This window comes from Nipponia nippon, unplaced genomic scaffold (assembly GCF_047370975.1).
Source record: "Nipponia nippon isolate SJK-2023a ecotype South Korea unplaced genomic scaffold, ASM4737097v1 scaffold_6, whole genome shotgun sequence".
NCBI classification, from domain to species: domain Eukaryota; kingdom Metazoa; phylum Chordata; class Aves; order Pelecaniformes; family Threskiornithidae; genus Nipponia; species Nipponia nippon.
In genome coordinates this window covers 46,450,219-46,467,261 of record NW_028262380.1, presented here as the reverse complement: position 1 = coordinate 46,467,261, position 17,043 = coordinate 46,450,219, and the positions used below count along the sequence as shown (strand labels likewise).

At 40.2% G+C, this 17,043-nt stretch overlaps 1 protein-coding gene and 1 long non-coding RNA gene across 3 annotated transcripts; one reads left to right on the top strand and one right to left on the bottom strand.

The window, feature by feature from the left end:
* Nucleotides 1-119: 119 nt before the first annotated feature.
* PPID (peptidylprolyl isomerase D) lies at nt 120-16,352 on the bottom strand. The gene is made up of 10 exons (XM_087737267.1): nt 16,137-16,352; nt 14,058-14,198; nt 13,496-13,602; nt 8,783-8,971; nt 7,875-7,997; nt 6,139-6,245; nt 3,477-3,618; nt 1,036-1,122; nt 910-952; nt 120-348 (listed from the first exon to the last, which is right to left on the bottom strand). The coding sequence occupies exons 1-10, from the start codon at nt 16,219-16,221 to the stop codon at nt 260-262; spliced, it is 1,113 nt and encodes a 370-aa protein (XP_087593393.1). The 5' UTR covers nt 16,222-16,352; the 3' UTR covers nt 120-259.
* LOC148051448 (uncharacterized) lies at nt 1,587-16,130 on the top strand. 2 transcript variants are annotated; one of them, XR_015699924.1, is made up of 4 exons: nt 1,587-2,833; nt 8,131-8,263; nt 9,263-9,393; nt 15,262-16,130. It is a non-coding gene; the product is annotated as an uncharacterized LOC148051448 (long non-coding RNA). The 2 variants fall into 2 exon arrangements; XR_015699923.1 differs by lacking the exon at nt 15,262-16,130 and adding an exon at nt 10,134-13,469.
* Nucleotides 16,353-17,043: the final 691 nt, after the last annotated feature.

The following is a 17,043-nucleotide window of genomic DNA, read 5'->3' as shown; positions in this document are numbered from 1 at the left end:
CTTCTTAGGAAGCACTAACTATTAAGCTGCAAAAACACAACCACTACTGATTTACATGTTAGAAACACACCTGAGTCACAAAACACAAGTTATTGCAGCTTAAAAAAAGAAAAAACACCTCACCTTTGAACAGTTTGTCTTTATTATTAGATTTTTGAGTTGTAAACACCGAAAACTGCAGTACAGGGCAAATGAAAGAAGCAGCTCCATTTATCCTTTTGCATGAGTTCGTGCATAGATTTAAAAGTTTAGAAAAAAATCAAGCAAACATTTTAGCATAAGCTGCCTTCTCTTTCTCCTTTTGGGCTTTTATCTTCTGTTTGATTCTGAGTGTTTCCGTCTGGATAGCTGCTTAAAAAGAAAATCCATGATACTGTTATAGTAATCTCTTTACATTAGGTCTCATATGTCAAGACCAGGTCACACTGCTGCAAATTACCCATATTATTTTGTATAACAGAACGGCATTTAATCTTCTATTAGGTGAGATACTAGCAGCAAAAAACCCTTGTCCCTTACCTTGTTTCACCTGGTAAGGTAACCAGGTAGAGGAGGGTATAGCAAGCATAGTGTTGGTGCCAACACAGAATTTATGAGCTAAAAATTTATGCAATTAGACCAGGATATTAAGAAAGTTAATAAGGCCCCTGTGAGAGAGGAAGATGTTTCAAGAGGCGTGCTGTTGACCTACGTAAGCAGGTTACCCAGTGCACCAGAAACATCACTGCTGTATAAAAACAGGTTTTCCACCTTACTGGGCTCTGTGCTCAATACCTCAGCATTTAAGCTGTTAGAAGCCAGCATTTTGGGCATCACACTGGTATGATTTCCTACTAAATACTACCCTGGTTACATTGTTACATTCTTAAAAAAATGTAAAGGATCTATAAACAAACAGTTTTATTTTACCTTTGTCTTCCGGGGCTATTTCATGAGCCTTTTTAAGATCAGCCTTAAATAAAAGAGAAATATAAATCAATGTTCTGATGAAATGTCTAGATTTTAAAAAAAAAAATTAAATATTGTGATCCTTACCAATGCCTGATCGAGATCTTTTATTCCCTGCCATCCTTGAGCCCGTCTGTAGAGAGCTTTAGTATTTGCCGGATCTATTTTAAGAGCCTGTAAATTTAATAAAATTGTCACATTAACATTTCATACACTTCACAGCCTCCCATCTCCACAAATGGCACAGTTCACACCAGCAGACAATCTCCCAAGTTGGTTTGAGGGTAAGCTGTCAAAACATTAACTGTGTAAAAAGGAATGGTATATTGTAGCACACTGAATAGCTAGCTAATCAGTTTTAATACCACTGCACCAGAAGTGGTCTTTTGTGCAGCACAAGCATACATGGGGATAAAATGGAACCTCTGTGTGTGTATATATATATATATATATATATATATATATATATACACACACACATGCCTCTGTCAAGGCAAAGGTGTCGCTGCAGGTCAAGTTATCCTAACCTTGAGTCTCACAGTATAACTCCCTGTATTGCAGCGCCTTCCTTCACACCAAAAATACCTCAAATGCCATCATAAAGAAAACATGCAGATTTCCTGTAAAGCTTTTTGCACTGTAGGCTAGAAAGATACATACAAGCGATACATCTCATGCTTCAGGCATCTTGCCAAGCTCCAGCCATTAAGCCTTTTTTTGAGCTGAATGGTTTCACTAATGTGTATATGCCAGCTCTAATATGATAATATCAAAATAAGAAATACAGTGGCTGGGCAAAGAGGTTGTTCCACTGTTTGATTACTTACATTATTTTTTAAAAATACCTCAGTTAATTTGGCTAGCTAGGTGTTTTGTTTTCTTGCCTGTGAAGATTGCATTCTTTTTTCTTATTGCCGATAGTTCCATAGTGTTGTCTTTATTATTATTTCAAAGAATATAGTTTCTTAGTGATTAGAGGAAATCTCTTTGCATGAATGTGTGGCTTTATTAATTTCATGTATTAATTTTAATTCATTAATTAAGAATTACAGACATTAGAGGATGCATCCAGATTTTTTTAAATCACTTCAGTATTGGCTGTTCATATAGCGTAAGTATTCCTCTGGGTGCTCATCCTGATCTGTCTCTATAAAGCCCAAAGCCTCTTCTGTGTCAAGAATTAGAAAATTAGGCGTCTCTACTGTGTACACGTAAGTAGCATTCCTTGGTTTTAGCTCAACCATTGTGCTTACAGCTATTTTAAAGCAAGGTTTGTTTGAACAGGTTCAGCCATTCGTAATTCCTTATTTACACCAAATAATGCATGCATTACAGATTGTTAATTTAAAATGCTTTTGGCTTTAGGAAATCATAAAAGTGAAAGTGTATAGTTTCTCATTAACAATTACCTTGAACTCTACTAGTTAATCTTAGGAAACTGGTGTTCTGCTTAAAACACTGATACGCTGTTTAACATTTGTGATGAGGTGTAAGCTAAAGACATTACAGAAGTCTATTACAGCTATGGAATTGCCTTTATCTAACAATTCTGTAATCTTAAAAAAAAAAAAAGGAAGTTTTTTTTTCTCAATGGCAAGTATTATGATTAATAATTTCTATTTATAACACTTAAATGCTGTTTCAATTTTTACCATTTTTCTAGATGACAGATATCGCATTACAGAGTTTTCTTATTTTTTTTCTTTCCCCATCCCCCATTTGTCCATTCTGAAGACAGGTTTTTGAAAGTTTTCCATGTGGTAACGCCGTCAGCAAGCTAGAAGGCAAGCCGGCTCTCTAAAGACCCCTCGCCCACAGATTAGCCGAGACTCCTGCTTTCAGCATGAAGCCCTAGGAGATGCTGCTCAGGATCCTCTGCTAACAGGTAAGAGCATTCTTTACTCTGTTTCCTTCAAAATTTTGGAGTTTTACTGAATTATTTAAAGTTTCCTCAAATGTACTAAATTCTGTCAGTATGTCTATGTCACTGTTCTTTTTTTTTTCTTTCATTCTACTATTTTTCAATATTTCCATATTTATTATTTCCTTCCTTCTTTCTTCCTATTCACTGGTTTCATTTCTCCACTAAGCCCACCTGAAAGGGCTTTAGTTAGAAAAGTCACTTCAATTAATAAAATTCAAGACCATCAAATCTAAAAGCAAGTAAAATGATTTGCTCATACTAGTCTTCCAGAGAAAAGTATTCCTCTATCACTGAAGACAGTTTAACTCTTTGTAATTTAAAAATTAGCTCTGCTCTTAGGAAACAAAACTGACAATGACAGTGTGTGGTTTTTTCTGGCAGTAAGCAACAACCCTCTTTTGTTTGTTTCTAATCAGTCATTTCAATTTCAAAATCTTTTAAAAAAGCCACATACTGGAAAGTTAGTAATAACTTCACAATCAGCCTTCTACTTTGTTTACTTTCAAACCATCAGCTTGTCAGAAGACTTTTATAGCTCTGTAGTTTCAGTCTCCATTTTCTATATAGGCCAATTGTTAATCAAAATACTAAACATTAAATTTACCTCTGAACAACTTTCGATGGCTCCCTGCCAATCCGACAGTTTTAGTTTACAAGCGCCAATGTTTAAAATGCAGGTCAAAGCAACAGCCTTTAACTTTGGTTTGTCTGCCTCCTCTGCCGCTGCTTCAGAAGCTTCTACATACCTGCAGAAAAACAGATTTACAAAGAGCAAGTATTAGTGTTGCAACTTTCATTTTGTTCTGCCCTTAGCTATCTTTCCACAGAGAGGCGTGAACTAGCCTCTCCAAATTGTTATTTTTAAAGCAGCTTCAATTCCACTATTACAAATATTTATTAAACTAAATATGTAAGACCTACCCTGACAAAAAAAGATTAACTCACTGGCGAATGTTTTCCTGTAACTCCTATCCCTCCACTGTACTAACAGCATTCTTTTTCTTAGACAAATGCACTATTCTAGATGGCATGAAACCATTAGAATTTATCGCAATGACTGTTTATTCTCAAAAAACATGTTGCTCATCAGTGGCAAAATGTCAACACCACCACTGCACCTTCCACGTTCACAGGAAGCTTCATCTCTCCTTCAGTTCCCTGAGTAATATTTTAATTAGTTTAGGCATTTATGGCTAAAATCTGAAGCTAACTTTACTTTGTAAAGGAGGGTTGGTTATGAGCATTAGTAACTCCACCTTCTTTCCACTGTCTTCCTTCACAACTTTTTTCCTGAACTTCAAAACTGACGCTGGTTCAGGACTGAGCCACATCATTTACTGCATCTCTGTTTCATAGGCAAACTGACAGGCAAACTGTATCTCATTCTTCTTAATTTACAATGTGCTAATGCTGTCAGATTTTTTTATTTCAAGTGACAAAGGTCTGTTGTGGATATAAAAGTTCTAACTCTTTTAACGGCCTACTTGATAGAATTTCTGTGGTTTTTATTTAAAACATAAAAATCATGTGTTTGCATACATTCACATTTTAAGCATGCCTTGATTAATGCAGTCTTTGCAGCTCAGTGCCTACGTAAGTTCAACTTTTGCATGCCTTATCTTTTGAGTGTTGCGTGGTTTGTATACAACTTTGGACCACAGGAATAAGCAATACTTAAAAAGTAAATTAGACACAGTCCCAGTGATTTTTGCCCTTGCTGGGCATCATGCAAAAGATGAGAACCAGAAAAGAGAGAAAAGGGTAAAAGCTAAGGAGAGTTATAATACAAAACTGTGTTATGTTCAAAACCAGAATAGAATATTTATAAATCACACTGAAACACGAAAGACTGCAACGACTCTGGGAACAAAATTAAAGCTTCCAAGTCAAAGAAATCAGTAAGATGAACATCAAGGGAGACAATAGGAAGTAATACTTTTTTGACAAAAATGTCAATTCTGCCACATGGTTTGCTAGGTGAGTTGTACATAAGACATGGGAGAAAAGAGCTATTCTATTCCTATCAGTTCTGGTGAAGTGCCAGCTAAAGTACACCATCCTATGGAAAGTATTAGATTTTAAGATACAACAACAGGGCATATCCACAAAAGTATAGCCTATAAAGAAGAGCTAGAATGATCAGATTTGTTTAGTCTAGAAAAGTTACTATCCTTTCCATCCACAAGGACAAATAAGCACCAAATAGAAGCTGTCTACTCAAACTGGAAGAGCCATCATTGGGTGTGCTTAAGAATGAACAAGGCAACTAATTGTAAGGGATGGCATAATTATAACTGGTATTTACCCAAGAATGCAGGGAGGAAATGGACAGATACAACACAAAGTTCCTTAAAGATCCATTTGAGCCTTTTTTCTGTATGATTTCTAAAAGGTTTACATAGAAATCCTATTTACTTTGGGGTTTCTGTTGGTCTGTGATGGACTTTTTGAGGGCAGGGGGAGACGTTGCATCTTGGGTTACTATCTGTAATTACAGGATTCATTTTTATGCTTCAGAAAGACATCTGTTGTTTGAAACCCAGTCAGTTAACAACCTCAGCTGAAACATTAAATATGCCTGAATTCTTCTTCTTTCATTATTGTTACTGCTAGTTAACTGGTGATCATTAAGAAGGTAAGGATAAAGGTCAATATAACTTCAAAAAAGAAAAAAAGTTTTTAGGAGAACCTCATATACATAAAACAAAAAGCATGAAAAGAAGAAAAGAGCAGTATGGAAACAAAAGCAGAAAGACCATGATTTTGAAGGGAAGTCTGAATTATACATGGAGTCAGGATGATGGTATGGAGCCTCAGAAAAATTAATAACGAATTAATAAGGGTCACATTTGGGGGTACTCTCTCTTGAACTTACCCATTTCCTAAACCTACTGTTTTTTAAAAATCAGAGAAGTATCTCCCTCCTTTCCTGTCCATTAACTACCCTGTGTATACTATTGTGCTCTTCTTCCCAGTTATGCACCAGCACAGCAAGAGTACTAAAAAAGGAGCTTTTTGTCCTTTCTAAACAATACTTCCTGCCTATAGCTCTTACTTAGCAATGAGTAGAAGACCTACTTGAATAAGTAGCTAAAAATCAACTAGATGTTTTCCAGATTCAGAAGGCTCTCTTAAAAAAAAAAAAAAAAAAAAAGGAAAAATAAAAGAGCACAGCAACAGGCGTTTTTTAAATGCGCATATCATTGGTTGACTGCAGTATTAATTTGGGTTATAGGAACTACCTGATTGAATGATGATAGCCTTACCGTAAACTTTTACTATACTTTTTAGCTGCCACTGCCCAATTTTGCGATTTGAAGAAAGTATTTCCTATATTCTTTATGTCTTCTGCTATGGCCACAATCTTGTCAACCTAATAAAATAGATGGAAAATATAAAGTATGAATGTACTTATGAAAGAAGTCTTGAATTACTTAATGTTTAATAGTAGGATCCCATGTCCATCGTCTTTCAAAGATTATTATAAAATCTCAGAATAAAAATATTCCAATTTTAGACAAATACTAGCTTCAAACCACTCCTATAATATGCTCTACTTTATGTAACACAATAGTATGAAAGATGAAATTCCTAATGGGTTTTCTACAGTATAAAGGCTGAGAAAATACCAGAGACAACATAGCAGTTCAACTCCTTCCTCTAAATGCTGCTACCCACACAGAGCTATATATAAAAGGTGCTGACCGTTATTCATAGAAAAGGCATGTTAACAATCAAAGTATTCAACCAAGACTGCCTTATTCCCGAGAAAATTTTGTCTTCTGCTTCCAAAACGGCATTAGTCACCTGAACTCTGCCTGCTCTCGAACTAGAAGTCATATCAACACAACTCTCCTTCTCTCAAAACACTTAAAACATTTATGGAAGGAGAAAGAGAACAACTGCCTGTCTTTATCAAATCCATCGTTTCTATTTCCAGAATGGCATACATTTCAAGTGTTAAGTTACTTTTCCAGTGGCAATAAACAGTTTATCATTACTGCTGTCTATACCACAGTTGTCTTAAGCTCTGTCAAATGTATATATTGCCATTTGTAATACTATCAGTTTACACTTCTACCCTACTAGAATTAATGACCTTGAAAAAAAACGATCACAGCATGAGACCAACATCACTATGGTTTCTGTAGTTAGTTTATATGAACAAGTTTAAAGTTAGAGGAGGCAGGCACCTGCCAACTTCAGTTCTGAACCACAGCAAATGCTATCCAAAAACATTTTCACAAGTTGAAGTGCTTCTCAATAGCCAGATACAAGGAGTTTCTGGTTTCTAGCTGTAATATTTTTTTACTATTCTATTTCTATTTGGAATCTACACGTGCAGCCCCCTTTTTTTCCCCTCTCACAAAACACTTTGATTTACACAGTTTGTCTATTTCACTTTAATGATAAAGTAAAAACCTGCAGAAGAGCTGCTTTCACCAGTTTGCTCCCTAACTCTCAACAACAGGTCTTCCTTCAGTTTGAACAACTTGAAAAGCAAACAACTACTGGGAATTGAGAAAGACTAGCTCTGATGTAGTAAAGATCTTTTAAAAAGCTTGATCTTTTATTATTTCTAGTAAGTGAGTCAAAATCTTTTTAAGGGTGGATATTTAAAAAGTTGCACAGAAAACATGTGTAGGTACAACATTAAGTTAGTCATCTGCAGGACGGAGTTCTAGTAATAGCAATTTGTCACTACAGCACAAACAAAAGTGAAAAAGAAATGAAGAACAGAAAACAATTAAGTGTAATAATTGTAAGTAATTTTGGTTTTAGTTACTGGGGAAAAAATCAGCTGCAATTAGCACTGAAAAAAAGAGATAGCAATCCCCTCCCCACAGCATTCTCTCTCCTAAAATTTAATGTCACCATTTAATCAGGACCTTGATCAGTTCTTAAGAAAAAACGCTTCGTGAACATCATCACAGACATCATGTAACTCAGATTACCTACAAGTCTTGCATTCTGTAAAATGCCTTAAAAGAAAAATACTTACATCTTTCAAGTCTATATCTGAATCTTCAGGAAAATCTGGATGAGCATCTCCAGATCCATCCTGGGGAACAATTCCCCAATCATCTCCTTCCTTTAGCTCTCCACATTCTGCAATGACGCACAACTGAAAAAATAAAGTGTAAATAGCAGTATTGCTTATTAAGACAATTTCCCCCAAGAAAGACACAACTTCTGAGTGCTGTTTAAAATTCAGTTAAAATGCTTTTTCATCTGTTGTTTGGGTGCTTTGATTTCAGAAACCCACCACATCATTAGCCTATCCTCATCAAAAGGCTTTTATCACAGAAAGTGTTGCCTTCAGAGGAGCAGCATTCCAAGAATACCATACCCACGCTCCACGGAAAGGCTGGAAGAGGAACCGGCAGCAAGGTGAGCTGCAGCAAAACACACGACATCGAAGTTCTACTACACTGGAGAAGACAGTTCTTTCTCAAACTGCTAAATCTTTGAAAGTTACAGAGGTATTAATTTTTCAAACAACCACAAACTGACATGACCTACAAACTGACTGCTCTTCCAGAAATACAACTTCTGACATAAAATTCACAAGAATTACATAACACTTAGGTAGGGTTGTAAATTCCACCTTTTAATTTCATCACCCATTCTACACTTCCAGCTGTGCATTTGCACCGTCACCCTGATAAAAGGCTTCCACCCTCACAGCTGTGCTGAACAATAAATCAATTGTTTGTGCAGGGGAAATTTACAGCAAAAGAACAAAAGCCTCTTAACAAGGACAGTAAAATGGAAATTAACACTGTTAGTAAAAATAACCAGTTAACATTTAATAGTTCTAAACATTACACCAAGCACTTAGAAGAAATGAATATACATCATATAATGGAAGGATAAACATCATCCCAAAGTGCTTGGGATTTTGCTTACCTTAGCAGGACTTTCTCCTTTTACTTCAACGTTTTCTAATATTTTAACTACACCCATTCCTTTGATCACTTGGCCAAACACCACATGTTTCCCATCCAGGTGAGAAGTAGGCACCGTTGTAATAAAGAACTGAGAGCCATTAGTACCGGGTCCTGCATTTGCCATGCTCAGCAGCCCTGGTTTATCATGCTGCATTGGGGAAAAAAAAACCACAATCAACATATAAAAGATCTGTTATGAAACCATACGTAAGATTCTGTAAGGCTATTTATATAGAGAGCAAGGACAGCCATAATGACAAATGGTAAACCTGACAGTTACATACAGTTGGCAACTAATTCTACCTATCATGACTGAAGAGGGCAAATTGCCCAGCTCTGCATCTTTACTTGCCACCTAGCAGTCTAGCAAGCAGAGCCACATGTGTGACTTGATGCTGTAACATCTGTCTGCTTCTTGTACGCTCAATCTCCTGCGCAGCTGCCGAGTTTAGACAGATCACCTGAGAGACATCTGAAGTTCCTCACTGGATTGATTATTCAAGACTGGTGGCCTCAAGAAACAAAGCAAAACACCACTTCAACCACCTTTAATGTTACACTGTCAAAATGGTATGTATTGTTAATTTTGTAAGGGCTACTCGCACAAAGTATGTTGTAGAACTATGGGTTTTAGGGGACTGTGGTCTTTATTTTTTAAAGGTTAGTGGGGTTTTTTTAACTCCTTCACTTTCCTAGAGAGACAGTTTTTATTCTGTTGGGATTTTTAACCATCTAATTATTTTGGCTTATGCTACCAGGCCACAAACTAACAAAAATTTGTTAAACAGCCCAACATGAGAAGATTTTGTTTATCTTGTTTCCCGTAAGTACTTTTTCCTTCTTTGAACTAAGAATTATCTTGCTCCATCACACAGATTATTTCATTTTCGCTTGTACTGCAAAAATGTACTTTTCATACGTGTTGTGAATCTCTTGTTGTTAAACTGGCATGACACAGCCATTAAGATATTATTCTCCCCAAGCTGATGTGGTTATTAAGTGCAAGGAACTCCGTTTAACAAAGTCAGTATGTTATACCAAGGCACTGGTACATGACTGAAGCATGCAAGCTGTGGTATTCCTAAGAAACTTGATACTGTGGGGAGGAGGGGATGGCGAAAAAAAAAAAAAAGTATGACAGCACAGAGGAGATGGAAGCAGAAATTGCTGTGAAGTAGACCTCCGAGCTCGACGGGAGGTTGATTAGTTTGAGACAACAGTCTGAGACAGCTGTATTTAAGCATCTGGTTTGTCCCCACATTCTCTACCACTTCAAAGAACCTGTTGTTTTGAAAACTTTTCCCACACAGTGTTTGGATTTCCGTGGTGGTAGGGAGAACTCCTTGCCTGAGGTGTTCATCCGGTCATATGGCACAATGAGTCTGAATCTTTCAACCAGGATTTGGCTGAGGAACTCTGGGAAAAGGTTGTACAACTGAGAGCTAGACTTGTACCTAGCCAACAGAAAGCTACTGGAATAATCTTGGCTTTGGCTCTTCTAATCTTGAAACTCATCCTGGAAATCAGAGATGGCAAATGACACAGAGGAAGCCTGTGTTCCACAGCAAGAGAAGGCGTCTGGTAGCAAGCCTGCAGGAATGCAGCCTCCAAAACAAACATCTGACATTTTGCATCATAGTTGCTGGCAAACAAGTTAATCAGAAGGGTTCCCCCGTAGGACATTTTTGCAAATACCATTTGCGGCTGGTCACTGATGCACTGCCCAAGAGGCAGAATAAAACCTGTAAATCTTACTTTTCTTTTTTTTTTTTTCCCCAATTACAACTAATGCTTGACAGCAATGGTTTGTAAACAAAGAGCCAAGTAACAACAAGCTCTGGTGTTGCCTTACACCTACATGTTTACCTTTTGTCTGTAAAGATTTGGAGGACAAGTTGGAAAGTTATGGACAGCAGTCTGGTGGCTCTTCTGATCTTCACACTTACACGCAGCCCCATCTCATTTGGGACCAAGTCTCAACATTAGTCCCATGATGAGAGTCCCTATTTATAAACAAGACTCTTGTCACTCATGCATTTTCTTGCCACGAGTGTTTTGAAAAACACTGCAGATGATAGTGTCTTTCCCGTGATGATTTCTGCTTGTCATTTTGTGAGCTTATAAAGCAAGTAAAAAAGTCCAGACAAAATCAGATTCTCTGACGGATTCCAGGCTTGCAAAACTGTGCCATGGTAACAACACTGCTTGAGGACTGTGTAAGTTGGGTGTTCCACAACAGCATGGCCATTAGCTGGAGAACTGACACCAAGAAAAGCCTAGTGGGATTGATCTGACATGGTAAGCTGACTACTGACAAAGTCTTGCGGTTTATTGCAATTTACAGCAAACCATACAAACAACATAAGAACAAACAGGTAGCTCCAGTGTCCTCAAGTGTCAAGAAAAACAACTCATTGTTGTCCAAGACAGTGGTTTGAGGACACTTTGCAGGACTGCTAGATTAAGTGCAAGATCCAGTGAATTTCTACATAGTAGCAGCATTTTAACTCCCACTAAAATCCTAACATACTTGGCCAACAGATGATTGGAATTGAGCTCCCAGACTCTGTACAAGATCCAAGTGAGTTCTTCGAGTCATCCCTGGCACATCGACAACTTTTGTTATAGCTGAGCAGTCAGAGAAGTACAGAAATGGGGATCATCTGCGTTCGTTCATAATTACCTCCAGATCTCACTTGACAGTACAACCAAAAAAGTAACGATGACACAGTCTCCTTCTTCAGGGAGCTAGAGATCCTGTGACAAGGACCAATGCAGAAGAGTAACTTTAAGCAGCAGTGCTATGGGCACCACCGTTGTGAGTGTCAGACTTCAGAGAACATCTCTCACAACTGCAATTAACTCTATGACGAGTGCTGGAGCTACACTTCCAGCTATTGCTCCAAACTTGGTCATGGACTTTGATGCCTAATTAGTGGAGGATTGCCATATTTTCTTTTCCTAAAATACTGTTTGAAGGCAAGCACAATTGCAGTCAGGGCTTTGTTTTAGCCACGGGACAACGTTGACTGTAAGTTTTTTAGTCAGTGTTCTTGAGGAGTCATTCATATGCTATCACATAGTAACACGATATGAAAATGGTTAATGCCAGTGCTGAGAACTGTTACACCTACAACAGCGGGTGTCCTGGCTGTTGTAAGGGGTACTTGCAGAACATGTTATTTTTGTTGTTTCCAGGTAGTACTCCCACATAGGTTCAAGATACTGGTAGTTCAAGCACAGGGGATTTTTTTCCAGCCACACAGCCCTTTATGTACATCTGAGAACACAGATGAGCACTCAGGACAATTATTGTGGTTGCCACTTTTTGCCAGAATAGCTAAGTCTGCTATCCAAAAAATGTAAGTTACAGTGTACAGGTAATACTTAAATTTGGAGATCTTCAAATACTGTATAAATTGTAGGCTTAAGGTACACAGACCTGCTGTACAGTATGGTGAAAAGCAGTCCTCTTCCCTTTCTGGAATACCCATTTTTAAAGAAAGGTAGAACTAAAATGCTTAAAAAAAAGATTTAAAAATACAGAAGGTAAACATTTGTTCTTCAAAAGCATAAAAAAGAAGTCAATCTTGTGTCAAAAGACAGACCCTGTAGGCATCAACTGCATTTGATTTTGATGACAAAGAGAAGCCTGAAGAATGGTAATGGACATTTCGACGGTTATGCCTTTGCAAAAGAAACAAGAGAAGACACAGGACACATCCTGAGAAAACTGTTGTTCAAAAATTGTACTTGTTGTGTATGTAAAGCACATGCACCTGCAGTCTTCCTGGTGTCACAAGATGTCGATGTCGAGGAAAGACAGTTTTAGAATTTCCTACTCTTGCAGCAGAGCTCCCTCCTCTCTTCCCACAGCTGGGCTGACAAAACTGCTTGTGGGACTGCACTAATGGTTGCTAGTAATGAAATAGTGAAGCTCTGATACAGGAGTGGGAATAACTAATGGGAGGGGTAGGAATTTCTGCCATCAAAGCCAGCATCTCTTAAAATGACATCCTCAAATCAAGATCTTTGCATATTCAAAAACTTGCTTTGTTCACAGCACATTTTTCCAACATTTTGGGTGAAAAAAACCCCAAACAATCATAAACAGCCTTTTACTTCTCGTATCATTGAAAATAACTGTAGTGGGGAAAATGCTGTCTTTTAAATTTTCCTTTGGATTAATTCTGCAATCTACCATGGATTCCCCACTTCTTAAATAAGAAAGGTATTTCTCACATCTAATCTTATTACTGTTATTAGTATATGAAAAAAAGGCATAAAATCCATTTAATGCTAACATAATGTATATGCTTCAGAGTGACAAAATTTGCCACTCTTTTAAAATAAATCCCTACTTCAATGAGAGCTAAAGTACTGTTTCAAATTAATTTCTGATGGTGCAGTTAAAAAGAAAATTTAGACTATGGTTGTCTTTGCCTTAATGAGGTTGACCTCATTTTGTATGTATTCATACATGTATTTGTTCTGTATTCAACAAAGACTTCAAGGACAAACTATAGTTCAGGGCTTTTTTGCTGCATTCTTTCCACTGCTCAAAAATACATTAACCTGCTTTAAAATACGTTAACTAATTCTGAACTTGAAGAAAAATAAAAACCACTGAAACTTTAAAAACTGAATACAAGTAGTATTTTCAATAGAGTACCTTATAATGAAAGTTTTCATCTTCAAATTTTTCACCATATATACTTTCTCCACCTGTACCATTTTGGTTTGAGAAATCTCCACCCTGGACCATGAATTGCTTAATAACTGTAAAAGAAAATAATTATAAAATACTGCAGCAAGGCAGAAAAGGCATAAAGAAAACCAATTCAGAGATGAAGAGCAATCCCTGTCACCAGCACCTGCGCCTAAATAAAACTGAAAACCACCTTTTATTTATCAAGTCTCCCCTAAGTACTCCTTTTCAGTTAAGTGGACATCACTTGATATTTAACCCTTTACCTGAAATCCATTTCAACCTATTCACAATTCATAGCAAACTAGTTTTACTATTACTAACTTACTGGTAAATTTATAGTTTGCTACTGTCAATGCATGGTAAAAACATCTAGTCATTAGGAGGATCAAAAAGTCAAAAACTTACTTTCAGTCAAGTTATTTCTTAAACAAGTGCTCCAAAATATTATTTAACATTATTTCAAGTACTGATAACGGACTACTTCTGTTACCAACAGGGAAACAGAGGATTTCATAGAACTTACTTCTGTGGAAAGGACATCCTTTATAATGGAGAGGTTTTCCAGTGGTAGGCCCTGTTCCTTTCTCTCCTGTACATAACGCACGGAAATTTTCAGCAGTTTTAGGTACAACATCAGCAAATAATTCAAAGACAATGCGTCCAACTGCAACGACAAAGAGAGAATGAGACATATTTTTAAGTCCCGTCCTTGGCATAGTGATGTGTTGAGCATGACAGGGCAAAGGAAATCAGTGTTTCAGACTTGATTATTTTTATTTAGATTACTATTAAATTTACATTTTGGGGTTGTTCCATGGCAATCGCTGGCAGTTACGTCAGGTTTTTAGCAAGGTTATTACCGACAATGCATGCCACTATCAAGAATAACTTAGGGGGAATAAAGACAGATTCTGCCAAGAACTACCAAAATGCCAAATGCATTTTCTGCCAAAAAAATGTGCATGGGAAATCACACACATATCTATTAAAGCCAAATTATGTATTTTAACAGGCATACTTATTTTATGTCTATTTTAACATACATATGTAGCTTGTTCAATCAAAAATAGATACCATAAAAAAGACTGTTTTGTGGAGACCTTTATTTGATCAAAAGGCTTATGCCAAACATGTACACCAACCTTACTCCTCATTCTCTTAAACCCCAATTTTACTAAGACACAGTAATACTTAACATGCCTATGAATAATTGCTATTTACAGTTACAGACGCTACAAGCAATCATTAAATCCAAAAATGTACATGTTTTAACTAAAGGAAGTGAAACCTGAGTAGCTAACAGATCCTGTAATAGTTGACAAATGGATTCTGTGTCAAATGCTCATCTTTCACAAACTGGCTTCTCAGAGAGCTATTTCTCACTCCTAGCAGCCGCCATCAGTTGATGCTCCTGTTCTCTCATCAGCCTCACAGTCAATTAGTTAACATAACTTCACTCTACCGGAAGCTAAATGTAAATATATTAATTCTAATTAATACAGGAATGAAAACAAATTAGACAACTGAAAGTCAATAAAAAGCAAATCATCGTACAGACTTTCTTCCTTTATTCTTTTGAGTAGCAGAATGAATAAATCAGAAGCAATATCCTGAGAAAAAGGCAGCATCTACCTTCACCCATGCAAATTCTGAAAACCTATGCTTTCAAGTACCATCTCAGCTTCTATGTTGTTTTCTTCTTATTTCCATTTTGACCGTTTGCCCAGATTTTTGAACGACCTCTGGCAACACTGGCGATGCCAAGAGAATGTCCGGGACCGACGGTTTGCCGGAGCTTTTACCGCGGCAGATGACCACCACCGCCCGGCGCACCCCAGGCCGGCGGCGGCAGCCAGGTAAGGCCTGGCAGCCAGGTAAGGCCTGGCACGCTGAGGCACGTCCCCAGGACACGGCGGGACGCGGGGGGCGTCGCAGCCTGAGGTGCGGGCGGCTCGATCGAGGCCGAGCTCGGCACACCGACAGCACGTGGCGGGACGGGGTAGGAGCAGGCTGCCGCCACAGGTACGGTGCGGGGCACTGGGCCCGCCCGCTACGCTCAGCAGGGCGAGGCTGCACGGGAACGTGTCGCAAGGGTCCACTGATGGCGGCCTCTGCGCCCGCTCCCCTGCATCACCCGCGGATACTTCCCTCGGCCGGGTCGCACGGGGAACGGGGTGCCAACGCAGCCATGTTGCCTTTCTCTCCATCTCCTCGGGCCTGTTCATTCTGGCGGGGAGACCTCAGCGGGAGCGCGCAGGGCGCCGCGGGAGGTCTCCTCCCGCCCCACAGGAGGCCCGATCCCGGCGGGGCCGCGTTTCTCCTCCTGCCCGGCGGCGGGTGTGCGCGCTCGCAGCCCGCGGGGACAGCGCCCGGCCCGGCGCCACGCCGCGCCAGCGGAGCCCAGGGCTCCCTCCCCGTCCAGAACGTTCCGCCCCGCGGCCCGGCCCGGGCATGAGCCGCGCCGCTCCCGGCCGCCCGCCCGGGCCCCCCGCGTTCCGCTCAGGGGCGCCCGGGCCCCCCTGCCCCGGCCCCGGCCCCGGCCCCACCGCGCGGATCTCGCCCGGGTCCCCACCGCGAGAGTCCCTTCCCGCCCCCTCCCCACCTCGCTCGCCCCCGATGTCCACATCGAAGAAGGCGCGGGGGTTGCAGGGCTTGCTGGGCCGGGCGAGAGGGGACGGGTGCGACATATCGCCGCTGCCCGCTGCCGCGGTGGCTCCGCCTGCTCGGCCGCCCGCGATTCCGGCCGCCGCGGGGTCGGGGCCGCTCCCCGCTCCTCCCACCGGCGGGGGCGGGCGGGTGGCGGAGCGGGCCGCGGCCGCTGCGGGGGAAAGAAACCCGCCCCCGGGTTAATGGCGGCGCGGGCCGCGGCTGTCAGGCGACGCCGAGGGAGCGTGGCCGGGCTGGGCGTCTCTCGGCGCCCCCGCCACGGCCTCGCTCCGCTCCGCGGGGCGCCGGGCGGCCGGGCGGGAAGGCCGCCCCTGGTGGCGGCCTGCGGAGAGCGGGGTGCCGCACGGCGGAGCCAGGGTCCCGCAAATGGCTGCGGGAAGGTCTGCCTCTGCCTCCTGCCTCTCAGCGGCCTTAAATGACTTGGGGATAATCTGCAAAGAAAATACGTTTCTTTCTTGAGGGTGTATGTGTATGCAGAAGGCCTGGAAAGCCAGGTAAGGAGAGGGATTTTTGATTTTGCCTGGGTTTATAGTTTTATGAGAGAAATGCAGGCTTTGTGAAAAGCTGTGATCCACGGAAAAATGGGCAAATTGTCAAAAGTGACTATCACCACATAAATGTTTAGAAACACTGAATAACTCTAGTCATCTTAAGGTCTGAAAGCAAAATGTGTTTCTTCCCAAAGTGGGAATGTCACAGTAAATGCTCCGAGGCAAACCATCTCTTTCAGCCACTTGTGTTGACTGAGGGCTGTGAAAGCCATCAACAAACTTTGTTGGGGCTCCTCAAGACGCAAGATTCCCAAGCAGATGAAGGGTCAACGCGGGCGCATCCCGTGCTCA

What these genes read in the sequence shown, in the direction of transcription:
- PPID (XM_087737267.1), bottom strand. Translation starts at nt 16,221, where the DNA reads ATGTCGCACCCGTCCCCTCTCGCCCGGCCCAGCAAGCCCTGCAACCCC. An exon ending in AAGTATAGTAAAAGTTTACG is followed by an intron (nt 3,619 to 6,138) that starts GTAAGGCTATCA and finishes GTTTTTCTGCAG; the next exon opens with GTATGTAGAAGCTTCTGAAG. An exon ending in CCATCGAAAGTTGTTCAGAG is followed by an intron (nt 1,123 to 3,476) that starts GTAAATTTAATG and finishes TTAAATTTACAG; the next exon opens with GCTCTTAAAATAGATCCGGC.